The following is a 27,411-nucleotide window of genomic DNA, read 5'->3' as shown; positions in this document are numbered from 1 at the left end:
TGTGCTTGAGGCCCTAGCTGTGTGCAGCTGTAGCCTGGGAGAGCCGCAGGGTGCGGGCATGCAGTTCGGGCTCCGGGTTGCTGCAGAGCTGGATGTGGAAGGCAGTGTATCAACCTGGGGGCATCATTGTTGAGCCTTGGGGTTTAATGTTGTTTGCCCCATTAGGTTTTGGGCTTATCTTGAACCTGCTCCTTTTTTCTGTTATACCCTTTGGAATGGGAGTGTCAGTCCGATACCTGTCCCACCATTGTATTCTGGAAGCATGTAACATACTTGATTTCACAGGTTTGCAGCTGGTTCTCACACATACCTGATTTAGGTGACATTTAGATGAGGCTTTGCACTTAGACTTTTAGGTTGATGACACACGAAGACATGGATTTTGGGGGCCAGGGTCAGAATGCTATATGATCTGAATGTCTGTGGCACCCCAAATTTATATGTTGAAAACCTAATGCCCAAAATGATAGAATTAGGAGGTGGGGCCTTTGGGAGGTGATGAGGTCATGAGGATGGAACTCAGCCTTATGATGGGATTAGTGCCCTTATAAAGGAGACCCCACAGAGCTCCTCGCCCCTTCTGCCACGTGAGGCCACAGTGAGAAGTCTGAAACCCGGAAGAGGGCCCTTGCCTGACCATGCTGGCACCCTGATCTCTGACTTCCAGCCTCCTGTCTGTGAGAAGTAAATGTGTTTTGTTTCAGCAGCCCAGCCCTAATGGACTAAGGCACAAATTGTAAATTTTTTGTCTTGCCATTCTTGCTTCCCATTATGTTTGTGAGCTCTGCCATGTTGTGATAAGGCGCATGTCATTTTCATGGCTGTGTAATACTCCACGAGGCCACCACAGTTACTCCTTTCTCTTCATGGTGCAGCTGGGACCTCCAGTTCTAGGTTAGGAACACTCTTCACCTTTGACCCCAGAGTACACATGCCTGCATTACTCTCTGGTCCATAAATCAGGTAGGGGCTATCGGTCATTTTCAACTTTACCTAGGGGTGCAGACTGTGTTCTAAACTGGTTGTACCCATCATTAGTTTTTTACTTAATAATTTGTGGAGGTGAAATTCACATAACATAAAATTGGTCATTTTAAAGTGATCAGCTCAGTAGCATTTAGTACTTTCACAATGTTGTGCAACCATCACCTCTGTCTCCTTCTAGAACAATTCCATCAATCTGAAGTGAGTCCCTGGCCTCTTAGTGGTCACTCCCCCTTCTCCTGTCCAGCTCCCCCTGGCCCTTGGCAACCACTCATATGATCTCTGTCTGTGGATTCGCCTGTTCTGGGCATTTTCTACAGATGGGATCTTATGCTATGTGGCCTTGTGTGTCCGGCTTCTTTTACTTGGTATGTGTTTCGAGGTCCGTTTGTGTTGTGGTGTGTGTCATAACATCATTTATTTCTAAGGCTGAGTCATATGCACTGTCTGGCTGAACCACATTTGGTTTGTCCAGCCATTGAGGGACACTTGGCTATTGGTACCCTTCGGCTACTGTGAGTAGTGCTGTGGGCATGTGTATGCAGGTACCTGCTGAGCATCCTCTGTCCACTGTCCCCTTTATCTTCTCCTTGTTCCCTCATGTGTACAGAACAGTAGGTGGAGGAACAGTTCCAGAGCCAGGTGGGTGTGGGGTCAAGTCCTGCCTCTGCCTCCTGCCTGCTGTGTTACCTTGGGCAGGTTCCTCAAGTCTCTGGGCTTTATAGACACTTGTAAAATGGGATAAACCACACCTTCCTGTAGGGCTGAGATGGCAGGTGCTTCAAGCTGGGTGTGACGGGGCCAACCCCACAGAGAGGGTGACCTCTGCTGTGGCAAGGGTACCTGCTCTGCTTCCTTCTTTTCTCCAGCCCAGCACCTTGAAATCTATCCATGTTGTATATGCACCTGGCTCACTGATTCTTGATGATGCTTGGATTTCCCAGCTCATATTCTTCACATTTTGTTTATTCCCTTTGTGATGGGCACCCATTTCCCTGCACTCTGTCTCTGCAAACAGCAAACATCTTGGAACCTTCCACTTTATACTTCTCAACAATTTCCTTGGGATGTGCTGTGAGTGGAGTCGCTGGGTTGTGGGGCAAGGAGAAGCCAGGGTCATGAGTGTGCCCTCCAGAAGGGCTATTGCTGTTCCCTCCCACATCTGCTCCAGAGCCAGATCCCTTCTGGCCTTGGGGAATGTCGCTGGTGGCGATGCATGTGCCAGTGTGCCTGGTGGGGTGTTGTTTGATTTGCATTTCTGAGGTGCAAGCTTGAGCCCTCTTCCTTTTGTAAGTCCGTGGGGGGCAGAGTCCAGGCCCAGGGAGTTTCAGAGGCTTGTTGGGTCAGCAGTCTAGTGCTAGACCCCTGGCCTCATGCCTGGCCCTGTGACTGAGGTCATTGGCAGGGAGAGGACGAGAGGTTCCTGTGTTCAGCTGGGAAGGCTCACGGTGAGAGGTCATTGTGCGTGGAGGACCAGGGGAAAATGTGGCTGACTCCCTGTCCCCGCCCTGCTCTCTGAAACCAGCATGGGTGTCCCCCGGTAACTGTGCCTGTGGCCACCTCGGTGTGCAGCTGTGTGTATATGTGTTAGTTTCCTAGGGCCTCTGTCCTAACATGTCCATCCCCTCTGTGTGCCTCTGTAAGGTGGCCTTTTGTAAGGACACCTTTGTGTCCTTTGGATTTAGGGCCCAACCTAAATCCAGGGTGCTCTCATCTCAAGATTCTTAATTTTATTAAATCTGCGAGGACGATGTTTCCAAAAAGGTCGCCTTCTGAGATTCCAGCTAGACATGAATTCTGGGGGATACTGTACAACCACTACAAGGTGTGTGCCCCACCCTTGGGCCTGTAGAACTCTGGGTCCAAATACAGACCCTGTTCTTTGCTTTGCTGGTAACTGGCATCCTTCTGAAAGCCGATTTCCTCCTCTGTAAGTGGGGCTGATTTTCTCAGCCCTCTCAAGCGTGGTCAGGAGGGGGCCCTGGGTGGTCACGTCACTCATGACAGCTGGACTGGATGTGCTCAGCAGGGCCAGCTCTTGCCCCTGCTGGCATCAGGAAGAAGATACAGCAAATAAAATAGGGTCGGTCGCAATTAAAAAAAAACAAGTAAAACCTCAAAAGAAAAGGCAGGATATGAAATCACCCGTGAAAATCACATCCCTTTGCCCAGTGCAGGGCTTTGCCCCACAGGCAGCTTAGGGTAATAGTTCCTTCCTGAAAACCAGTGCCTGTGTCTGCAGGCATCGGCACATCCTCCTGTCCCAGGCACACAGGCTTGTGCCCTGAGCACCAGCTATCTCGGTGGCGGCCGTAGCAGATGACTGCACACCCTGTGGTTTAAAGCAGTAGGAATGCACTCCCACAGCTCTGGGACGGAAGCCTGAAATCATGATGTCTGCAGGGCTGGGCTCCTCTGGAGGTTCCAGGGAGGATCCTGCCTGCCTCTTCCAGCTTCTGGTGGCCCAGGCATCCCTTGCCTTGGGGCTTTGTCACTCTGGCATCTACTTCTGTCTTTGTGTGGTCATCCCCTCTGTGTCCTCTCTTATAAGGACATTTGTCATAGGAAGTAGGGCCCAAGTACACAACCCAGGGTGATCTCTTTTTAAGGTCCGATTCCATCAGCAAAGACCCTTTTTTTCCAATAGGGTCATATTTAAGTTCCAGGTGCATGTATCTTTTGAGGGGCCCACCATTTAACCCAAACAGAAAAGATGACATTGACAACAACAGCCAGCATTGATTGAGCACTTACTGTGTGCCGGCCACCAAGCTGCTTGCAGCAGACTCATTGGTCTTCACGATGTGTCTTCGAGGCACTGTCACGCTTGTTTTCCAGGTGGAGGCACATGCCTGAGGTCACAGAGCTGGGGGCAGAAGCAGCCTGGACCAGCACCAGTGTTCCCCACTTTTGTCCTGAGATTGTAGCTCAGAGACTCACAGACACTTGGCTGGAGAGGTGTTTTGTGTGGCCCACACTGTTCTTAAAAAGAAGTGAAATTGGTCACAAGCATTTATTGATGGGCAGATTCACACCACACTAAATGCCAGGACACTTTGGGAGACCTATGTGGTGCCGTTGGCCGGGGCTGCGCTGTTGAATGAGGTCTGTTCCCTAGCAAGCCTCATCTTTCAGCTGTGTGGCCAGGGGCAAAGTGACTTGGCTTCTCCAGGCCTTGGTTTCCTTATCTGTAGGTGGGGATGATAATAGCCCTGGGCTCACAGCCATGATGCCAGGGATAGATGGTCTGATGATGGGAAGTGAGTAGGTGCTGCCTGGTGGGGTTCAGCTGGCTGTGATATGGGCCGCCAAGGGGGCTGCATCAGGCTGGCATTGCTGCTCTTCATCACAGCCCCTTTTGGGATAAGTCAGTTCATGGAGGCCATCCATGGCACAGGGTGAGGGAAATGATTGCAGAGGGGATCTCAGCCACTGGGAGCCCTTCGTGTTCCAATGCTGCCTGAGGCCGTAGGCCCGTCATAAACCTCCTGCCTCAGTTTCCGCATCTGTGATAGATCTGCTCTGTTACCTGGTTACATGAGGTAAGAATGCAAAGAGTTTACAAATATTGTTTATGACTGTAATTATAATTTCAGTATATGTGGCAGTATGGGGCGGGGATTAAGAAAATGGCCCCCAATTCTAGTCCTACTTGGGCTGTGCCCCAAGCTCCCTGAGCCTCAGTTTCCCCACCCGTGAGGTGGGTTGATGTTAGTGTGCATTTCATAGAGCTGTCATGAGGACTCAGTGAGCAAAGTGCTTGGAGTGTGGCCCCCTCCTGGGGAGCCACGGGAAATGGCGAGGGGATGGCGATGAAGGGTGTGTCCGGGGAGCCTAGACAGGAGGGTGGCCGGCCCAGTGTACCTCTGGGCTGGAGGTAGGGAGGATGTCCTTGGGGGGCCAATCCTCTCCTGTAAGACGCAAGGTTTGAGGCCTCTGACCTCCAAGTTCCTTGGACCTGCAGCTGCGCTATGAGGCCAGGCGCACAGGGAAGTATGGCAAAGCTGTCAGCAGTCGTGGCCCCCTGTGTCCTTGGCGGGAGAGGGGAAAGGATGGCACTGGAACATAGTGCAGCTGAGATCTGCAGTAGCCTTCAACCTCGGGGGTGTTGGGAGGGGGATCTTTGAACCATCTTCACGGTTTTAGACATAAAACAAGCAGCCTCGCACATCTGCAGCATCTCTGACTTTTCTGGAGCTCACAGCCTGTGGCTGGTTGCCCCCGCAGTGGGTGGCACTGGTAGAGCTCAGGGTGTCTGTCACCTGGGTGGGAGCGAGCATTAACAGAGAGCCCCTCGCTCCAGGCCGGGGCGACACTTTTCATTCATCACCAGCTGTCTCCTTAAATTCTCTGAATGGGTTGTATAACTACAATCTCTGTTGACAGACGGGACAGCCCTGGTGGAGTCTTGGCCCCTGGCAGCCCCGTTTCTGAGCCAGCTGAGTGGTGCAGACGGGCAGGGGGCTGGGTGCCATGGGAAGGAGGGACCCTCGAGTGCCTAAATGGCCAGGAAGCTTGCCCATTCCTCCAGCCCATGCTGGCTGAGCACGGACTGTGAGCTGGGCATTGCACCGGCGTGGGCGCTGTGGTTGTGGACAAACCAGACCGGTCTTACTCTCAGCAGCTGAGGTTCTCACCAGAGGGACAGCCCACGAGCAAGCAAACAGACCTGCAGAAGTGGCGTGAGGCCTGAAGGGAGCAAGGCAGGCAAGCTGGCATTAAGGGACTGGTGGGGAGGGGGCACCTTTGGTGGGATGGCTGGGAGGGCCTTTCTGAGGGTGCTGTTTGTGCTGAGGAGGAGTCAGGTGTGGGAACAGCATGCCGAGTGGAGGGCACAGCAGGTGCAAAGGCCTGGAGATGGGAAGTGGCTTACTCCAGTGGAGGAAGAGGAAGTGGGCAGTGGGGCTGGGGACAAATGACGGAGGCCTGGTGGAGTGTGGCAAGGGGTGCAGGGTTGGTTTTCAATTCCTTGGATGCTGTTGGAGGGCTCTGTGCAACAGAGAACCATGGTCTGATCCATGTCTTGCAGAATGCTGTGGCTGCCTAAGGCAAAGGAGTGTTGTGGGGAGTTGGGATGGAAGTGGGGAGACCAGCCAGGAGGCAGAAAAGATGGAGGCCCAGCTCAGGGTGGAGGCTGTGAAATTGGAAGGGGAGAACAGTGTTGAAATTTCTTTTGCAGGAGACTCAGCAAGATGTGCTGAGTGGTGAGCTTGGGATATGGAGGGGGCAGAGGTCAAGGTTGGCTCTCAGATGCCTGCCAAGGGCCTAGGGATGGTGGAGCTATTTTCCAAGCTGGAAAGATTGGCGGATGGCAGTCAAGAACAGATGAAGAGTGTGGGCATTAAATCTGGCCCTCAGTTCTCATCAGGACAACTTGACAACAAAGAACTAACTGTGTGATTAAAGGTGGGCCAAGGACTTAATGGTGATTTCTCCAAAGAAGATAAACAAATGGCTAACCAGCTCATGAAAGATGCACTAGGGACACAGATCACTAGGGAAGTGCGAATCAAAACCACAGTGAGCTGCCCCTTGCACCCATCAGGAAGCCTACTATCGACAGCCCCAGAAAATAACAAGTGTGGTGAGGATGTGGAGAAATCGGGACTTTGTGCACTGTTGTTGGTGGGAATATAAAATGGTGTGGCAGCTGTGGAAATAGCCTGGCAGTTCCTCAAAAAATTAAAGAAAAAGTTCCCATATGACCAGCAGTTCTGCTCCTGGGTACATACCCAGAAGAACTGAAAACAGGTGGACTGTTCATTCACAACAGCCAACATGTGGGAACAATCCAAGTGCCCATTGATGGAGGAATGGATAAATGCAGTGGGGTGTGTGTACACTGTGGAATATTATTCAGCCTTAAAAAGGAAGGAAATTCTGACAGGCTACAACATGGGGACACTGAGGATATGGCAGTGAAATAAGTCAGTGACGAAAGGACAAGTATTGTGAGATTCCACTTACATGCGGTACTGAGGAGGAGTCAATCAGTAGAGACACAAAGTAGGATGGTGGGGGCCAGGGGCTGGGGGAGGGGATGGGGAGTGAGTGTTTAGTGGGGGCAGAGTGGCAGTTTGGGAAGATGAAGGAGTTCTGGAGGTGAGTGGTGGGGTTGTACTTACTGTCACTGTGCCGTACACTTAAAATAGGTTAAGACGGTAAACTTCTGTTAGGTATATATTACCACACTAAAAAACCCATCATGGTGGGGTTTAACCTGAGGGGGAGTTGGTATGCCTGCCTGGTGGCATGGATTGGGATCCATGCTGTACCTGATGCCCAGCCCACCGTCTGTGCTGCAATGACAGCGTGCTGAGCTTCTTGCAGAAGGTGAAGTCTCTGAGGGAGGCAGCCCTGAGTTTGATTCCTACAGGCTCAAACCACTGTTGCCCCATTTTACAAGATCTTTGTGATCTTTGGCAGGCTCCGTGATGTGTTCTTGAGCCAGGGCCAAGAGGTGGAAGGCTAGTTTAGCAATAGTCCTTGTGGCACGTTTGCACCGGATGCCTTCTTCAGAGGCGTCCCTGTCCCAGGGCATTTCATTGTCGGCACAGCCCCCAGGGAGGAAGGGGTGGCACTCATGCCTCTGTGTGGCCAATCAGGGGACTGAGGTGGAGAGGTCAGGGGTTGGAAAACTACTGAAAGGGGCCACTAGTGGGTATTTTTGGCTCTCTGGGCCAAACAGGTTCTGTCTTAGCCTGTCACATCTGGCGCTGTCGTGGACAACACACCCGTGAATGGGCATGGCTCTGTGTCGCTACTTTATGGGTAGTAAAGTGTGAATTTTATATATCTTTCACATGTCATGAAATAGTATTGTTATGTTTTTTTCAAACCACTTTTCGTTTCTGGATGAGTAGACACAGGCATCAGGCCAGGTTTGGCCCATGGGCTGTAGTTTGCCGAACCCTTGGTTGCTTGAAAGCAACCATCTTTACTGTTGAAGTGAAGTTGGTATTGGCAGGAAGGGTCATCCTCTGCCTGATTCAGGTGGAAGAGTGGGGCTGGAGTCAGCCCTGGAGGAGATGCTGCCGTAAAGAGCGTGGGCAGGTGGGCCGCCTGGGCTCCCATGATGGCAGCGTAATTAGGGGATGTCTGGATGAGGCCCTGATCTGGGGGTGAGATTGGGTTTTATTGGCCTGGGGGCTGGGAATCAGAACTGTGTGTGCCTTCCAGGCATCTCCGCACTTTGTGATCCTTGCTCATCCACAACCGCGTGAGCCTTTCCTGAGGCAGTAAGTAGAGTGCAGGGGTAAGAACAGTTTGGAGTGGTTTGGTGCCATGGGCCAACTGGAGTTCACCACCCTCTGCCACTGCTCGCCTTGTGCCATTGGGCAAGGAAGGGGTTTAATCTCACTGTGCCTTAGTTTCCTCATCTGTAAACCAGAGCAAATAATGGCACCTGCCTCACAGTAATTGTCAGGTTTAAATGAAAGAAAGCATTGCTTCAGATGGGATGCTTTGGGCTGCAAGCAACATAAAACCAGCTTCCGGGTGGCTAGTATAATACAGGTATTTATTACTGTGCTTCACAACAGGCTGGAGGTGGTAGGTGTTTCCAGATTTGTTCAGCAGTTCACTACCATAGGGCACTGGGTCAGTCTCTGTGTGATGCTCTTAGCCTTGCCCTCATGGTCTCATGATAGCTGCCACGGTGCCAGATGTCATGCTGTCACACACATTCAAAGCTGGAAGAAGGGATGGTGCTCTCTTCACTTCTTCCTCTTTCATTGGAAGAGGGATGTTTTCCCTCAGAAGCACCAACAGGCTTCCTTTTCCTTCTCAAAGGCTAGAATAGGGTCATGGACCTGGGCTAGAGTCTGGGCCCACCTTCCCTGAGATTTAGGGCTTTCTACCCAATACCGGAAGGAAGTCAGGGTCCTCTAACTGGGGAAGGGGTTAGAAGTGGCCTTTGGGTGGTCAGCAACACTGTCTACCACGTGTGTTAAATGTTTATTTGGCGCATAGCCCGGCACCCAGCAAATGCTGGCCATTAGCTTAGTATGTATTGGGCACATGGAATTTTCACAGCCAAACATACCCAGGTAACCAGCGCCCAGAGTCCCCTATGTCCTGTCTAGTCACTACTCACTCCAAAGGTAACCAGCTCCCTGACTTCTTATAGCACAGATTAATTTTACCTGGTTTTGTGCTTTATCAAAATGGAACCACACAGCAGATACTCTTGGGGTCTGGCTTCTTTTGCTTGACGTTGGGTGTGTGAGATTCACTCACGTTGTGTGTGGCTGTTTCTTCTTCTTGCTATGTGATTCTGCTGCAGTGTGTGTACTGCTTAGTATTCTGGCTGTTTCCAGTTTGGGGCTATCAGGAATAAAGCTACTAGGAACCTTTGTGCTAAGATTTTGTGTGGGTGTATGTTTTCATGTCTCTTAGGTAATACTGAGGGGTGGGATTACTGAGATGTAGAGTATGTACGTGTCCTGCCCAGCAATATTTCAAAGTGGTTGTACCAGCTGGCCCTCCTGCCAATGGTATATGGATACATGTCAGTAAATACGTTGCCACCCCTGAGCAATTCCTATTGAGTTTCTGAGTCACTTGGGAATAACATATGCTCTTGTCCTCTTCCTACTCATCTCCTGTTGGTTAGCTTTGCCCCATAACACTAAGCACCAGCCCTGGAGCATGTCAGATACTCAGGCTGGGTTGGAGTGAATGAATGAACGAATGAATGCTGTGTTCTCATCCTGTGTTACTGTAGGGCAGGGATTACAAATTCATACCTGTAAGGGCCATGCTGCCAACACAAAATGAGTGAAGCAGCCTGGTGTGAGGTGATAGGGAGTAGTGGGGCCTTTGGCAAGCTAGAAAGCCAACCCACTTAAGGAGCAGCTGATGCTCAACTCCAGCAGGCTGTGGCCATGTGCTGGCACATCTCCCAAGGTTTCAGAAGAAGCCGGAAGTCCAGAATTTATCTGCCATTTTAAAGATGCTGTCACAAATTCAAATAATTTGAAATACCATGTGATTCAGAACTCTTCCACTGGCCAAATCTGGCCCATTGGCAGATAATTTGTGGAGCCAGCTTTAGGGAGACAGCAGACCCTGTCTGTGTTTTTTTTAGGGGGCGGTTTAAGAAATCTTGAGTGATTTAAAAAAACCTATTATGGAACATTCCAAAGATACATAGAAGCAGAGCAGTGCACTGATTGCGCGCGTCACCTGCTTTAAGTACATGGAGTGGTGCCCCCATCCGTTTCTTCGCCCCTGAATCATTCTGAAGCACATGCCTGGCACCACTTCACCCGTCTCCAGCACAGTGATCCTTTCACATTAGCAGAAGCCCCCTGAGGGCTTGTTGACACAGATGGGGGCCGGCCCCACCCCTAGAGTCTCTGAGTGGATGGGTCTGAAATGGGGCCTGAGAAGCAGTGTTTCCACCGAGTTCCCAGGTGACGCTGATGCTGCTGATCCAGGGACGCACTCAGAACCACAGCTCCAGCAGGTACACGGCGAGTAGCCTGCAGAGCAGGAGGCCCCGGCCCCCAGACATTTCCGCAATAGTATTATCACACCAGGACTAGTTCCAAGGCTTCGTGCTGAGCAGTTGAAATGATGGATCTGCCCAGCTGTTCGGAGATCACCTGGGCCCTCCACCTTACGAAGTTGGGTCTCTCTTTGGGGGCCGAGATGGCTATGCTTAGTGGTCAGTTGGTCCCTGCCCAGCCAGGAAGCTCCTGGGACCCCTAGGGCCCCTGAGTCCCTTTGATCTCTGACCTTTGCTCTCCATTCATCTGTCCGCTGGGAGCCTGTCAGCTTTCAGTGGCCCGCCTTGGCTCTCCCCTCCCACAGCCGCAAGCCAGGCCACTGGTCCTGGTACCACCCCAGGATGGGGGTGGCTAGCCTCCCAGGGTCCCTCGGCCCCCCTGGTGTTCCCAGCAGAGGGTGCAGCTGGCAGAGCTCTCTTTGGGGCATGCCTCAGGTGTGTCCCACCGCCTCCTGTCCCCATCAAGCTCTGGGCTGTCCTATGTTCACAGAAGTCAGGTGGAGGCAGTAGCAGTCTGCAGGGTGGAAGGGGCTTGCTTTACAGATCCCAGCGGTGAGCACAAAGACTCCCTGTGGTGCCATTTGAAAGAAGCCACCGAAAATATGTCCTGCTCTGTGTTTCAAGGCAGCTCAGGCTGCAAACAAAGGAGGCTTCCAAAGGGCGGTGGCGGACCAAGCATCCTGGACGTAGGGCCACACTTAAAGAAGACAGCGGGCCTCTCACGGTGGGCTCTGGTCCACCTTGCCCGGCAGGGGCCCTACCCGCTGGCTTCGGAAAGGAGCCCTTGAGAGGCAAAGGGACACACGGGGGCAGATGTCACCCGGTGGCAGTGCTAGGGTGTACTCAGCGGAGGGGGCCGTGTGGGAGAAAGCCCCACGTCTCTGAGTGGGTGAGGGAGAGCACAACAGTGGTCCCCCAAGGTCATCCATGTCCTAATCCTGGGACCTGTCAATGTATTACTTCATGTGGCAAAAGGGAATTGCAGGTGTGATTAAATTGCAGGCCTTGCAATGGGGAGACTGTTCTGGATTGTCAGGTGGCCCAATGTGATCACAGGGTCCTTATACGAGAGGGATGGTGGGGAGGCAGGGGGGGGCGCGGTCAGAGAGGATGTGCTGGAAGGTGTAAGGAGTGTGCTCCCCAGGAGCTCCAGGAGGAACCAGCCCTGCTGACACCTGGGTTTGGATTTTATTCCAATACAAACGGAGCCGTGGGAGGCATTTGAGCAGGTGAACGACATGATCTTACTTGCATTTTGAAAGGAGAGCTTGGATTCTGTGGGGAGAATAGAGTAGGGGTAAGAGCAGTGGGAAAAACCAGTGAAGAGGTTACGTCTTGGTTCCACTTACGGGTGGTGGTGGGAGGAGTGGACAGGTTGCAGGGGTGTCGTGGAGGGAGAGCAGCCAGGACTTGCTGATGGAAGGGTGGTAAGTGGGAGGGAAATGGAGGAATCCAGGATGACTCAGCTTCTTGGCTACAGTAACTCACCCTGTCGTCTTAGTAACATGCTTGTGTTTCCTATAAAACCTTTTCTTTTATTCTTCTTACCTTTAAAATCAAAAGAAGTTAGAACATTGGCCAAAGGTGTGGATTTCCCAAGGCCCAGATTGGATCAGCCCGTGCCGCAGTCCTCCCTGGATGCCTGGGCCCCCTAGGGCTGGGCGCGCCTCGGGAGCCCTCGGATCCAGGGGCCAGTAAGGCTTGCTGGCCAGCCTGCAGCAGGCAGGGTCTGGTCCTGTTCCTCTGGAGCCGTTTTCTGTTATCACTGGAGGAGGGATTAGGTTTTGCAATTCAGCAGCCTGGTCAGGTAAATGATTAATTTGTGATGCTCCTGTCTGGTGCATGTGCTCCAGCCCCGAGGGGAAGGCCTCGGACAGCAGGGTGAGGACCTAGGCCTGCCTGTGGACGCAGAACCTGCAGCTTGATCTCTCTCTGTGCCTCAACCTCGGGGAGACTTTTGGCCTTCAAGCCTCAGTGTCTGCATCTGTTAAGTGGGCTTTTGAGAGTATAATGAGGTGAAGTGGGTAGACCAATTTTGTTACCTTAACAGTGCTTTACAGGTGGGTGACCTGATTCTCCTGCTCATCCCTCAGCTTCTCATGTGCTGGGGCCCTGTCTTGTTCATCTATGCATCCTTAGATTCCTGGAATAGCACCTAACATGGGGTGGGTGATTGTGCACAGGATGAACCCGAACCTAATTAGATCAGAGCAGGCTCATTGTAGGTAGCTCCCTAAGGCTTCCTGAAGGAGGTGGTACCTGGTCAGTGGGGTTTTGGGTTTGGAGGTCATGGGCATCCTGGGAGCAGGGAAGAGTGCCGTATTGGACAGCACAGGTGTACACCAAGTCTGATCTGGACCTCCAGGTGTCCCTGTCTGGGGAAGGGACATTTCTGGGTAACCAAGCATGTCCTGCCTTGAGAATTTCTATCTTGAGTTCTTTAAACAGAGAAAAGGGCCCTTAAGTGAACAATAGAGCCATCCCCTTCCTGAAAATAGCACACCCTGAAGTGCCAGCTAGAATGTCAGCTCCTCAGAGAAGCCTTCCTGGGCTGCCCATCTCTGTACCAGCCCTGTCCCTGTCCACCTGTATTGTTTTTTTCTAATGCGCCTCAGGGCCTTATTTCCTACTTGGATCTGCTTACCTGGTGCCCCCGAGTCCTCCCATCCCAGGGCCTTCACCTGCACCAGGGCAGGGCCTTGTGGATTTACTGTCTGCTGTCTCCCCTGCACCCAGGATGCTGCCGGGTTCCCCCATATGCCCAGTAAGTATTTGGGATACAGGTGAATAGTGGGGGTGCACAGTGCATTTTCTGTGATGGGGGCCCGGAATGTCCTTAGAGGAGAAGAAGAGGATACAGGGAGGAAGGTGATGTGACAAGGAGGGAGGTTGGAAGGATGTGGCCGCAATCCAGGGTTGCCAGGAGCCACCAGTAACTGGAAGAGCAGGTTAGGATCCCTGCTGGAGCCTTCAAAAGGAGTGCGGCTCTGCCCACCCCTTGATTTGGGATGTCTGGCCTCCAGAGCTCCAGGGGAGAATAAGTGTGTGTCACTTTAAGCCCCCTGCTCCGCGTGTGACTTTGTTCCAGCAGCCCAAGGAACCTAACATGAATACCTCAGGGCTGGGGAGATGGGCCAGGTAAAGTTTCCTGGCACCTGGTTTTGGCAGGGGTCTTGGTCTTCCTGGCCTTTGGTGCCCAGTGAGAGATGCTTTTCTGGCCTCTGTGAGCTGAGGTCCTGTGCTCTGACCGCTGGTGGCCGAGGGTGTAGGTAAAGGCCTGTGGGGTCATGGGTCCCTCAGCTTCCGTGTGCTGCAGGCTTATCCCAGGTGTGAGCTGGAGGTCTGAGTCCTCTGGAAGGACTGCGTCTCTGCCTGTATACAGGGGGCTACTGTATACAGGGGGCTACTGTATACAGGTGCAGGGCTGGTGCCTGGTCCTCCGGACAGCACAGGTGTACACCAGGCAGCTGCTCTCCCTGGGCGGGGCTGGGGGTCCTCACTGCCAAGCCTAGAAAGGAGATTGGGGCTCGCAGAGTGGGAGGGTGGCCTGAGCTGCTACATCTGTTTACCTCAGTCCTCAGGCTGCAGCCCAACCTGTGCGGTTGTAGCTCACCAAGCCAGAAATTTTTTTTAATTATAATTTTTAAGATTTACTTAACTGAAACTTAGGCTAATTAAGTTGAAAATTAATGTACATGAAATTTTCGTTTCTGCCATCCCATATCCACTGAGCTCCAGCCCAGGCTGGGCCCCAAACAGGCAATGTTCTCTGTGTATTAAAAAAAATTCTCTCTTAGGGTTGAGCTATTTAAAACATACACAAAGGAGAGGGCAGGTAACCACTCCCTGAACATTTCCACATTGGTTATGTTTGTTCCAGAGCTCACGTTGCTCTTCATTTGGCAAATGTTTGCTGAGTCCCTGCTGGGTGCCAAGCACTGTTCCAGGCCCTGAGACACATCAGTGATCAGAGCAGATGAGGATGCTGTCCCTGTGAGTTTATGACCTAGCACGGGTGACAGATGGAGACCAGTAGACATAATAGTTATATGACATGGTGACAAGGACCATGAGCAGAACAGAGCAGGTTCTAGAACAGAGTTCTAGAATTTGGGGTTGGATAGGGTGGGTCTTTCTGAGAAGGAGGCATGTGAGCCAAGATTAGAGAGGGTGAAGGATTTGACCATGCTGTTACCTTGGGAAGAACACTGTAGGGAGAGAGAACAGCCCATGCAAAGGCCCTGGGGTAGGAGTGTGCTACACATGGAAGGGCTGGCAAAGAGGCCAGCCTGGCCAGGTTGACTGAGTGATAGGAACATGAGAGGATGTAGGGCCTGGAGAGGTCACAGGGTGGAGGGGCTTGCAAGCCAATGTTCAGATGGCAATTTTGATTAATTTTGTTTTCACATAATTCTGCATGTTTGAAAATTTACACAGAAAGGCCACATCTTGCCTTTTTTTATTTGAGAGTCTGTCTTGGAGGGTCGCCCAGGTGGACCTGGGTGTTCATTTGCCCACAGGTGCATAAGTGGGAGCTTATCTTTGGCTGAGGACCTGCTGGACTATCTGTTCCTTCTCAAGATTCAACATGCCTTTTGCAGCCCTCTTGCATGCGTGTGGGAATTTCTCAAGGGCAGAGTTTCCAAACTGTGGGGTGTGATCCTAGAGTAGGGTGTGTGGAGACCAGCATTTAAAAAACAGAATGGCATCTGATAGAATACTGCAGTTGTAAATAATCTCAGGGCACCTGCCAGAAAGGTAAGGGGTCCTTTGTGAAGCTTCTTGCTCACTCCAGATGTGCAGGTGATGGCCCTAGGGGTGGCCGGCAGCATCTGAAAGCCAGCACTCTGCACCGCGGGCCAAACAGGGGACACCAGACTCACTGAGGCTGTGCTCATATCCTTGACCTGGTGAGGAACTGCCCCCTGCCCCCACTCTCCAGAGGTCTCATGCCACCTGCACAGAGGTGTGTCTCGCTTCACCTCACCTTCATCTGCACTTGGTTTTCTTAGGAGTCTTAATTTGTGACCATCTTTTGGAAATACCTCATTTTAATCTGCAGTTTATCTTTTTAAAAAATATGGTAAGATTCACTTAATATAACCGTCACCATTTAAACCATTTACAAGTGTATGATTTAGTGACATTGTAGTTCACTCACAATGTCATGCAACCATTACCTTCTGGTTCCAGAACATCTCCCTGCCCCACAAAGCCACCTCTTGGTTGCTGAGCAGCCAATGCCCTTCTTCCCTGCAGACACCAGGCTGCTTTCTGTCCCTGGGTTCGGGACACGTTCAGCAATGGAAGCACCTAGTGTTTCCTTTCCTGTCTGCCTTCTTTTGCTCATCACGGTGGGTGGGTCTTTCTGAGAAAGAGGCATGTGAGCCATTATATCTTAGAGGTGATAATAATACCTGTGCTTCCCCACTTTCCTTAAAACCCCAAAGAGTGTGGAGGTTATTCCATTGTAGTAAACATAGCCTGTATTGGGTGTTTTTTTTTTTAATATATTGCCTCTATTGAGGTATATCTTATTGACAGTAAGTGCACAAACTTTTAGTGTGCAGTTTGATGAGTTCATTAATAACTTTATTTGGTATAGCTCCAATCTGGAAGCAACTCAAATGTCCATCAACAGGTAAATGGATGAACTCATTAGGTGCTTTTATACAATGTAATACTAATCAGCGAAAAAAGGGACAACTAGCAGAAACATCAAGTTGAATAAAAGAAGCCAGATACAAAACAGACGGTGCTAAGAAGGAGCCCAAGGCACCATCTGAGGGCAGCAGAATGTTCTGGGCTTCAGTTTATTTACCTACAATGACTTATATACAGCAACATTCAGGGCTGTTTCAAACTTTTACTGAGATATGATTCACACGGATCCTCACCCCACCACACCCAGTTTTCAAAATTGTGGTACAATAGATACAACATAAAATTTATCTAACCATGTTTAAGCATGCAGTCCAGAGGCATTCAGCATTCATGATGTTTTACAGCCTCCCTCACCACCCACCTCCAGAGCTATTTTTTTTTAAATTTTTATTAAGGTATGATTGATATATACTCTTATGAAGGTTTCACATGAAAAAACAAAGTGGTTACTACATTACCCATATTATCAGGTCCCCACCCATACCCCAGTGCAGTCACTGTCCATCAGTGCAGTAAGGTGCCACAGATCCACTATGTGCCTTCTCTGTGCTACACTGTTCTCCCCGCTCCAGAGCTTTTTCATCTCCTAAAATCTCTGTCCTCACTAGACAACAACTCCCCCTCCTCTCTTCCCCAGCACCCCCCCTCTGCTTTCTCTCTATGAATTTGACTCCTTTGGCTACTCCATATGAGTGGAATAATATGGTTTTATCTTTTTGTGCCTGGTGTATTTTGCTCACCATGACATCCTCCAGGTTTAATCAGGTTGCGGCATTTACCAGGACTGGTTCCTTCCTATTGCGGAGTAGTGTTCCATGGTTTAGATACATGGCAGTGCCTGTATTGGTGGATGGGTTTGGGTTGTTTTAAAATAGACTTTAAAAATGTAATTGTTATTGATGGATATGCAGGTTCAGTTGTATTTCCAGAGGCTTCCTAACTAGCCTTTGCACAGGCTGTGTCCCTACCAGAAACTTCTTTCCCTGGCAAAGTCCAACTCATTTTTTTAATACCCAGCTCACATGTTCCCTTTTCCAGGCAGCCTTCCTGACTGTCCAGGGAATGGGCTTGAAGGGTCTGGTTGGATGAGAGGGAGATCCGATAAGGGATCACCACGGTCCTCTCCCCCCATCTTTGTGTTCTGGGCAGTGATCTTTGGCCTTGTGGGGGGGTGAGGGGGCCTGCAAGGGTAGAATCAGCTGTGTTAGGCAAAGGCTGTGAGCTTGGCCAGCACTGTTATCTAATCAGCGGCCTGGTCCAGATGTCTCTGGTCTGGAGTGACCCAAAGAAAGCTATCTTGCCAATCAAAAGCAGTGCAAAGTCCATCCCCCACCTGAAGTGGGGGTGGTTCAGCAGACAGGGGACAAGGAAGGACTGGGTCACTCCATGCCAGGTGACTGTATGGCTGACCTGCAGGCTCCTGGTTCTTCCAGAACTTTACCTCTGCAACTTATTTAAGCTTCATTCCAGCCCTATGCAGTGAATGCTATATTATGCTCATTTTATGGATAAGGAAACTTGGTACAGAGAGGATCAGCAATTACCTCCTGTCTCCCAGCCAAAAGGCAGAGCTAGGTCATCACAGATGCCCTGTGAGCCCATGCCCAGTGAGTGGGGTGGAGCCGCAGAGCCCAGAGCCCCATCTGTTGGAAGGAGAGAGAGACATGTGGTTTTATCTGGTAACTCATTGGTGTGACCCTGATTTATCCCTGAAGCAGGGTGAGCAGGCTAGTGGATGAGGAGGGCATATGAGGATTCCAGGATTCTGAAGGCTTCTTTCTTGGGGCCAGGCTGCTATCGCTGAGGCACAGAACTAGGGGAGGGAGGTTGGAACCAGAACCTTTTTTTTTAAGCCACTTTATTGAGGTATAATTGGTATTAAAAAAACCCTGTACATATTTAATGTTTACAACATGATATAAGGCGCACACCCATTGGACCATCACCCCAAGCTGTGCCATAAACAGGATTTTCCTTTCACTCTCCTAACTTGTGATTGTGATTATTATATTTTTAGTTATTCAAGATAAATAAGCCCAGAGATCTACCAAACACTATTGTGTCTACAGCTAAAGATACTACATTGCATAGTTGACTATTGGCTGAGAGGCTAGATGTTATATTGTGTTTTTATACACAGAAAGATGGAATCTGAGGTTGAGGGTTTGTGTTCTGGTGGGGTGCTCAGTGGAAGGCAGGCCAGGTGGGAACCCCCAGTTGCTCGCCCTTCATACCTTTTCTGTATGTGAGCGGATGGTGGAGGGGGCGTAACAGGACTGGTTCCCTCTGTGGCTCCTCCCTGGGGGCCTGTCTTGGTTGAAGATGTGAGGTGGTGACCCCCAGATGCTCCCCAGCAGCCTTCAGACTGAGGTCTGAATTCCACCCATCAAGCCTGTGCCGAGGGGTGCTGGAGGTTGCCTCTGGGGCTGGACCTGCTGTGGGGCCTGGGGAGAGCCTCAGGGAGGTGACCCCGGGAGACAGCTGGGTGGAGTGCTCCTCTAGGCGCTCTGAAGGGGCGGCCCAAGGGCTGCTGTGGCCTGGAGGTGTGTGATGGCGTTTGATCTTAAAAAATAAATTGTTGATACTGAAACAATCAGGAGAGTCCATGGAAAGATTTGGATTTCTTGCGGCTCATGAAACAGGGGAGGGTGTGGAAAAGGTGAGCCCTCGGGACCCCAGAGCCCCAGCAGCCTCTGCCTTTGGCTGGGGAGTGACCCTGTAATTTCCCTCGGCCCCCTAGCCGGTGCTCGCCAGAGTTGCCCTCTTTGGCTCCCACATGCCCTGTTTGTGTCAGGACTGAGCAGGGGACAGGCCTTCTGCTTCCACAGCTGGTAGGCAGGGACCACAGTTCCATCCCTTGCCTGCTTCTCTGCCAGTCCCAGGGATGTGGTTCATTACCCTCTGCCCCTGCATAGCCAGGGAGAGGGCCTTTTCCTCTCCCTGAAGGGCTCAGTAGTGATGGATCACTGTGCGCCCTGGGTGGAAGCAGGAGCCTGCTGGCCAAAGGTCAGGGTGGGCGGGGAAGCCTGGGAACACAGCTGCAGAGGCTTCTCACTCCCATATGTCTCCATCCAGAGTGACAGAGGAACCCCTCACCAAAATCCTAATAATAGTGGCTGCCTTGAAGGGCCACCATGTGCTCTGGTCATTGAAGTGCGTGAAAGACATCACAGCATGAATATGTTACCAGTTGACTTAATTGTGTGTGCTCCAGGGCAGCGCGTGTGAGGGCTTTCCTCTGCCTCCTGTCCTTGCTGTGCCTGTGCATCTGGAAGTGCAGGCCGGATCCAGGCAGCTATTCTGCAGCCTGGTGATGGGGCATGGTGGGGCCCATTGTCCTTCTCACAGTCATGCTTGTCTTTTCCCCACAGAATGTGCGCATTGACCCTATGAGCCTGTCCTTCAACATGTGGAAAGAGATCCCTGTACCCTTCTACCTCTCTGCCTACTTCTTCCACGTGGTCAACCCCGATGAGATTATTCAGGGTGGGAAGCCACAGGTGCAGGAGCGTGGGCCCTACGTGTACAGGTGAGGACAGAGGGGCAAGACCAGCACTACCAAGTGGAGGGCCCTTGCAGGATTGGGGTCATCACTCCATTGTACAAATAAAGAAACTGAGGCTCCCAACGGGGGAATAGTTTTTTCAAGGTCAGTCGGCTGTTCCTGACCCACACTGTAGGGTGAGGTTGTGGACTCTGGAGAATGACTCTCTGGGTTTAAAATGTGGCTCTGTCACTCACCAGCTCTCTGATGATGGGCAAGGGGCTTTACTTCCCTGTGCCTCAGTTTCCTCATCTATAAAATGGCGATAGCAGCACCCACTGTAGGGTGGTTATGACGATCGGATGAGATAGTGTGAAGCTCTTAGCACAGTGACTGGCATGCAGCAAGCACTCAGTAAGCGCTAATTGTTAACCTTGTTACCTATGTTGCCACGGCCTCTTTGATCTTGTTCTTTGGGCACATGTAGCAATGGCCAGAGCAGTTTTCCAAGAATCCCATTTCCAGAATCGACTATTCTGCTCTTCCGGGATGAACACTTCACAACACCGCAATTGTGACACTGTGATCCCGGTTGAGCTCACCTGAGAAGGGCTTCTGTGTTGGAGCCCATCCTGGTTTGCCAAAGTTCATATTTGTTCCTTCATTCCATAAGCATTTATTGAGTTCCTCCTATGTGCCAGGCACTGTGCCAGCTCACTGTTAAAGGCAGACTAAAGCCTCTGCCTCTCAGAGCTGATATCCCAAGGGGGAGAGTGAACAAGTGGACAAATAAGGTGAAGTCAGGTGACCTAAGTGTGGTGGGAACAGAGGTAAAGGGGTGGAGAGTGCTGGTGGGGCCAGTCTCACTGGGGGGTCAGGGAGGACCCCTGCAAAAGGACACTCCTCACCTAGACCTGGATGGAGAGAAAGATCTTGGGGAAGAGGGTCCTGGGCAGAGGGAGCAGCAAGTGCAAAGGCCCTGAGGTGGCAGCAGCCTGGCCCAGGATAAGAGGCCTGTGTGGCTGGGTGAGGAGATATGAGCGGAGTACAGGATGGGGCTAGCTGGTGAGGACCCCCGAGGCTACACGAGAAGCTTGATTCTATCCTGTATGCAAAGAAAGGGCCAGCAAATGACATGGTCTGATTTCCACTTTTCAAAGATTCTCCTGAGTACTTTATGGAGAATGGATTACAGAGCAATAGGTAATATCAATATTGGCAGCAACTGTAATGGCAGTTGATACCCACAGAGTGCTCTGCACGTTGGGCAACTGAATTGCTTTATGTGCACAAACTCATGTTAATTCTCCCAACAGCACTGTGAAATAGGCTTCTTGTTACTTCCACTACATAGATGGGAAAACTGAGGCCCAGGTAGTAGGTGATGGAGACAGAATTCGAGCCTCAGCCCTCTGTCTAACCACTGTGCTCACTGCCTCCCCTAGGAAAACATGGAGCCATGGGAGGAGGCTGATGAGGCACAGCAACACCTCAGCCAGTTGGAGGGGAGGCGTGTTGAGATTTGGGGTACTCTTTGGGAAGCTCTGATGAGCCTGACAGGCATTGGCCCCATGCCCTGTGGTGGGCAGGCGGCGGCGGGACAGACCCGGGGAAGGCAGCTGAGGCTGCACAGCGCCCAGGCAGGTGCTGCATCCCCAGGCAGCTGGGGTCTGCTGACCCACCGGCCCCCTCTCCATAGGGAGTTCAGACACAAGAGGAACATCACCTTCAATGACAACGACACGGTGTCCTTCCGTGAGTACCGCAGATTCCAGTTCCAGCCCGACAGGTCCTCCGGCCTGGAGAGCGACTATATCGTCATGCCCAACATCCTGGTCCTGGTGAGGCTGCCCCGCGCTCGCGCCCTCCACACCTGCCCCTGCCCTTGGGCCCGAGGGCTTGGATCTCTCTTCTTGCCTGCCCTTGGCACTGGGCAGGACCGCAAGGGGGCACCTGTGGCTCCTGGGCCAGACTGTCAGCCCAGTTTCCCGGGTGTGCCCACCTGTCTCTGGTTTGGTGGCACTGGCCAAGGTCATTGTCTTTCCCTTTTCAATCTACAAATCGAATATCTCCAAAGGAGGTACTAGTGGGGGGTGCAGTGGGGCATCCCCAGGCCACAGCACCATCCATGGCATTTGAGGGAGGTTGTGGGCAGGGCCTCTGCTCGCTACAGTTGAGAGTTATAGTGGCAGCTGGATTTATTGACAGCGTGCCATGTCTGCTGGGTCCCCAAGCCCACCCCCAAGCCTGCTGACTCACTAGGACCCAGCACATGGTCCACTCAGGGCTCTGCTGATTTACAGCAGAGGGATACAGAACCAAATCAGCAAAGGGAAAGGCCCATGGGGTGGGGACCAGGCTCCAGCTTCTAGAACCCCTCCAAGGGGAGTCACACAGGACTCGCTAATTCTTCCAGCAACAGGTTGTGATAGTACATGTGAAGTGTCATCTACCAGGAGAGCCCATTAGAGACTCAGCACTCTGGGTGTTCCTGGGGCTGCTCACATAGGCACCCTCTACCTGGCACTTGCCAAAATCCAGACCCCTTGAAGGAAAGCAGGAGGTCAGCATAAACCACATTGTTTGTATAAACAGTCCAGGCCCAGTGAGACCCTCCTATCAGTCAGGGAGTAGTGGGAAGCCTCCAGAAGTCCAAGTTCCTAGGCATGAGCCTAGAGCCCACCTTGCCAGCAGGCCTTTCTAGAGAGAGCAGCCTCAGGACTGTGGCATTAACTTCTTGCTAAAACTACGTGTTAGAATTTAGTGGTTAGGGGCTTGCCATGTATTACCTTGATGACTTGTCAACAGTCCTGTGGTCACTAGGTACTATTATTTCTCCATTTCTAGAGGAGGGCAACCAAAGAACAGAGGTTAAGTGATTTATCCATGGTCACTCAGCTAGCAAGTAGCAGATTTGGGTTTTGAACCTAGAGAGTTTGGGTTTTGATTCTGCCTTCTGTTGTACTGAGCCCTCCATTCAGCCCTCTGTCCACCTGGCAAGGGCTATTGGGCATTTGATCTGAGCCTGGCCCTAGGCTGGGCCCAGGATCAGAGGTGAACTCACCTGGTGGGTCCATTGGATGGACAGGACGGAGGAAGCTCAGGTAACTGCATCCCGAAGCCTTGCAGCTGCCTCTCTCAGAGTTAGAAATGCATGTTTTGGCAGTGAAGTCACTTTCCCCCACTGACTGGGTTGACAAAGACTGCATGGAATGCCCAGGGTTTATTGGCATATGTGGAAACACACTTTCAGAGACTGTCTTTGGAAATGGAACTGGTATGAGCTGTTGGAAGGTAGTGACTTTAAAAATAAATTGTACATGCCTTTGACCTCAGCAATTTCATGTGTAGAAATTTATCCTCTTGATAGAATAACACACATGAACAAAAATGTTTGTATTCAAGGATATTCATTTCAACAGCCCTGTTAGAGTAAATGTCTTTAAACAATCTAAATGTGCATCGTGTGGAGACACGTTGTGATAGTGTGCTGTGGCCAGGCAAGGGCCTAGGATACAGCCAGCACAGGGGGCAGGGAGGGGCACGGGGCCGTCCAAAGGTATGTCTCAGTGCAGGAAGAGGAAGGAGCAGAACACAGCATTATTCATAGTTATCCATAAAGAATAGAACTACTAATTATTCATAAAAAATAGAACTACTAATTATTCATAAAGGAGAAAGACTTGTGTGTACACACCCACTTACATGTAGGTACTTTTATGTGCCTATACGAGGATGGGCATACTTTTTCTGTAAAGAGCCAGATAGTAAATGTTTTAGACTTTGAGGGCCATACAGTCTCCATTGCAGCTATCAACTTGGCCATTGAAACACAAAAACACCTAAAGACAACATAAATGAGTGGGTGTGGCTATATGTCAATAAAACCTCACTTTATGGACACTGAAATATGAGTTTTATATACTTTTCATGTTTTTAAAAATATTCTTCTTTTGTTTTTTTATTTTTCAACCATTTGAAAACGTAGAAAGACTCCCAGACTGTACACAAATAGATGGTGGGCTGGCTTTGGTCCCAAGGCCATAGTTTGCTGACCTCTGGTGTGGAGTGTCTCTGGAGAAAAACCCAAGAATGCATAGCAGTTGGTGGACATGGGGGAAGAGACTGGGAAGGAAGAGGACTCAGGCATTGGAGATGGACTTTTATTTTATATCCTTTTACGATTTTTGAAAACCATGTGTTTATTGCCTTTAAAAAATTATTGTATGTTAAGAAGACCCTGGTGAGTTCCCATGGAACCAGATCTCTATAGCCCATGTTTTAGGAGATGCTGGCTGTGTTCACTTTTCTATAGGTAGAGATTGACTTTTTGAATTGCCTTTAAAAAATTAACCAAGTGCCAAGACAGTATCTTCTGGTTCTAACAACACGGCTGAAATGAATATCCCTGAGTACAAACATCTTTGTTCATGTGTGTTGTTCTATCAAGAGAACAAATTCCTACAAATGAAATTTCTGAGGTTAAAGGCATGTACAATTTATATTTAAGTTTACCACCTTCTGACAATGTAAAGCAGTTCCATACCCAAAGACAGTCTTTGAAAATAAACTCACCTATTTTCTAAGACCCAGATGTTGGGTAGAACAGATGTTTGGGGCTTTTAGTGTTTTGGAGGGAGATGATAAGTAGAGTTGAATCTATATTAAGACTCTCTTTGTTACAAGGTGACAGTAAAAGGCGCTGCAAACTGTCATAAAAGAGGGAATTTATGGGCTCATGTTACTGAAAGGGCATCTGGTTTAGGGTGTGGCTTGATCCAGGGTGCAGACAGCCTGGCCCTGATCTGTGTTAGTTCCGTACTCTGGCAGACTTGCCCCTCACATTGTCTGTAGCCTTGCACACTCCAGGTTCATGGACAGTAGCAGCTCCCCCCATCTCCACAGCCCCAGTGGAATGTTTCCTTGTGATTTGTTGGCTCTGATTGGGCCATGTACACATTCTCAAACCAGTAATTATAGCCAGAGGGAGAAAGGTTTCTGATTGGTTGTGCCTGAGCCACGTACCTGTCTCTGTGGCTGAAGGTGCAGTTAACCTAGCCTGAATCCAAAAGCACAGGTGGTCCTTTTACTGAAGGATCAGGGAATGGTTCTGGTTGCCCCCAGATACCTGACAAGTCCACTGCAGAGGTCATCCCAGGTCTTAACATTTCCCTAGATGGATTCTGCCTTGAGGCCTGGCCTAAAGTCCAAGGGGATGGGCTAGTCTCTCACCTGTGGTGTCTTTGCCCTGCAGAGTGCGGCGATGTTGATGGAAGATAGGCCCATGAGCCTGAAGCTGATCATGACGTTGGCGTTCAGCACCCTTGGTGAGCGTGCCTTCATGAACCGCACTGTCGGTGAAATCATGTGGGGCTATGATGATCCACTTGTGCACCTCATCAATAAGTACTTCCCAGACACATTTCCCTTCAAGGGCAAGTTCGGGTTATTTGCCCAGGTAAGTGTAGCCCACTAAGAAATTTATCACCTGTGTCTTGTCCTTCTCTGACACAGGAAACTGGCTCCAGCTTGTTTGAGCTGGCTGGGGACCCAGGGACTGTGTGTTGTAAATGGCAGATAACTCAAACTGGATTAAGCAAAATAGAGAACTTAATGGCTCATATAACTGAAAACTCTAGCAATAGATTCAGGTGCAGCTTGATCCAGGCTCAAATGATGTGACTGAGGTGGAGCTTAGACAATTGGAGGCTGCGTCTAAAAAAAGGGGGAATGGCTTCTGGGAAGGTAGTCTGTAAATGTCAACTATCATTGCTCTAAACTGCCTGCTTTTGCCCTGGTAACCTGGGAGGATCAGTGATTAGGCTCCTTGGCCGTGATCTGATGTAGAGTCTGATCCCTGACCGTGGCTCCCTCAACCATAGGTTTTAATGAGCCTTCTGGGTTGCTCTAGCTTCATGCTCCTCTTTGGGCTCTGCTGATCTGCTATTGGGGGGAGTGGGAGGGAGAAATCATGACTCTGTATCTGGCACATGATAGACACTCAATGTATTATTTTTGTACAGGATAATAGGTTCTGAGTGTGTGGGTAAATTGGCAAGTTTGGGGTGACAGAAAATTGTTCTGTACACTTGCAAACAAATGAAAATTGTTACAAAGTGAGTAGTACACCTATAATCTGTTTTGATTGTGCATAGTGGCAACTCCAAAATAATCGTCCAGCAGTGATTGTACTGTTGAGGTAGTGGCTTCATACTGTTCAGGGTTGCAGAATTTTTCTATTTTTCTATTAACTCTGCTCTGCCATCCTTAGGGGGTGGTTTCCACATTTAAGGTTACTGCATGGTCAGAGATGGCTGCTAGAACACCAGCTATCACATCCACATTCTAGGCAGCACAGCGGGAAAGAAGAAATGGTTGGGGTGGAAGGGCAGGCAGGGGAGTTGAAGACAAAACACCATGTCCCAGCTATCTCCTTTGGGAGGGAGAAAACCAATTTCTCCTTACTTTCCATTAGCCAGAACTTTGTCATGTGGCCACAGCTAGCTAAAAAGGAGGCTGGGCAATGTTGCCTTTTAGCTGGTATGTTGACGCCCTGAGTAAGGTTTGAGTTTTGTTACAAAGGAGAAAGTGGAGAATAGAGTTTAGGTGATAACTAGCAGTCTCTGATACACTTTGTCTATTACAAGTATTATTTTAGTATCCTTTTGGATGAGCATTTATTAATAATAATGGCAATAATACTAAACATAAAGATTAGCCTTTTGAGTTCTTACTGTTCTCAGGCCCTGTGCTCAGCATATCTGACACATAACTCTTTTCATATTCCCATTGCCTCTCTGTAGTGGCTCCTCTTACATACTCCTCATGTGACAGCTGAAGTAATGGGCTCTTGAAGTTCTGAATGCATAGGGGATATCCTGCACAGATATTAGGAGGCCAGAGCAGGACTTTGAACTGGACCCTACTCTGGAGCCTGTTTGCTTAACCAGTCAGTAATTGATTTAGCCATTTGGCCAGGAAACAGCCCTTACTGAGTTCCTAACATATGTTATACCTTATATCATACGGCCTCAATAGTAAATGGTGCTTCTAGATTTTACCAGCAGTCACTCATTTCTTTGTATGCTTTGCATGGCTTGGCTCTGAATTGGAAATCTATTTCTAGGAAATATCCTCAGAGTGCCAAAGCCTGGGGCTTACCCTCTAGAAAGTACTCAATAAACACTGGGTTCTGTATCCCTTAGGATAGGCCAGATTATGCTGTGTAACGAGCAGCCCCAGAATCTGAGTGCCTGTAAACAGCAAAATGTTATTGTTGGAATGCCATGCCCAGTGTGGGTGACCGGGAGTCCTCTGCTCTTTGTGGTCACTTAGGGACCCAGGCTGAGGGAGAATACAGCTTGACACACACTTCCGGGTGTCTACAGCAGCATCAGAAAACACTGTGAATGTGTGTGCATCGGCTCCTAAAGCTTCCACCAGAGGTGATAAGCCACCTCTGCTTCTTTTTCACTGATTGAAGATGTCAAATGGCCATGCTTTATTCTAAGTTGGGGGAGAGGGAGTGACCCTGCCATTCACCTGGGAGAGGAGCTAGACTCTCCTTGAGTCAGAAGGAAAGGAGGATACTTTCTAGGAGGGGCACTGTAATCAGGGGATTATCCCTCTTAGAAAGCCCCCAAGTCCTCCTCCCGTTGATCCCCAAGCCTTGGGATGCAGTGGTGAACAAGATAAGAGGGCACCTGGCCAGGTGAAGGGGTAGCAGCCTTAATTGAATGGGCAGGCTCGAGGGCCAGCCCCCAGGCCC

General features: G+C 50.3%; 1 protein-coding gene across 4 annotated transcripts in view; it reads left to right on the top strand.

Annotated features, from left to right (window-relative positions):
* SCARB1 (scavenger receptor class B member 1) overlaps positions 1-27,411 on the top strand; it is a 64,263-nt gene that overhangs the window by 14,858 nt on the left and 21,994 nt on the right. For all 4 annotated transcript variants that reach the window (XM_017651100.3, XM_017651099.3, XM_037014116.2 and 1 more), the window contains 3 exons: positions 19,531-19,688; positions 21,343-21,484; positions 24,898-25,101. In XM_017651100.3, coding sequence (XP_017506589.1) covers positions 19,531-19,688; positions 21,343-21,484; positions 24,898-25,101 — 504 coding nt within the window. The remainder of the gene's footprint in view (positions 1-19,530; positions 19,689-21,342; positions 21,485-24,897; positions 25,102-27,411) is intronic.

The sequence above is a fragment of the Manis javanica genome, chromosome 15 (assembly GCF_040802235.1).
Source record: "Manis javanica isolate MJ-LG chromosome 15, MJ_LKY, whole genome shotgun sequence".
Classification (NCBI taxonomy): Eukaryota; Metazoa; Chordata; class Mammalia; order Pholidota; family Manidae; genus Manis; species Manis javanica.
This window is presented reverse-complemented; position numbering and strand designations above follow the sequence as displayed.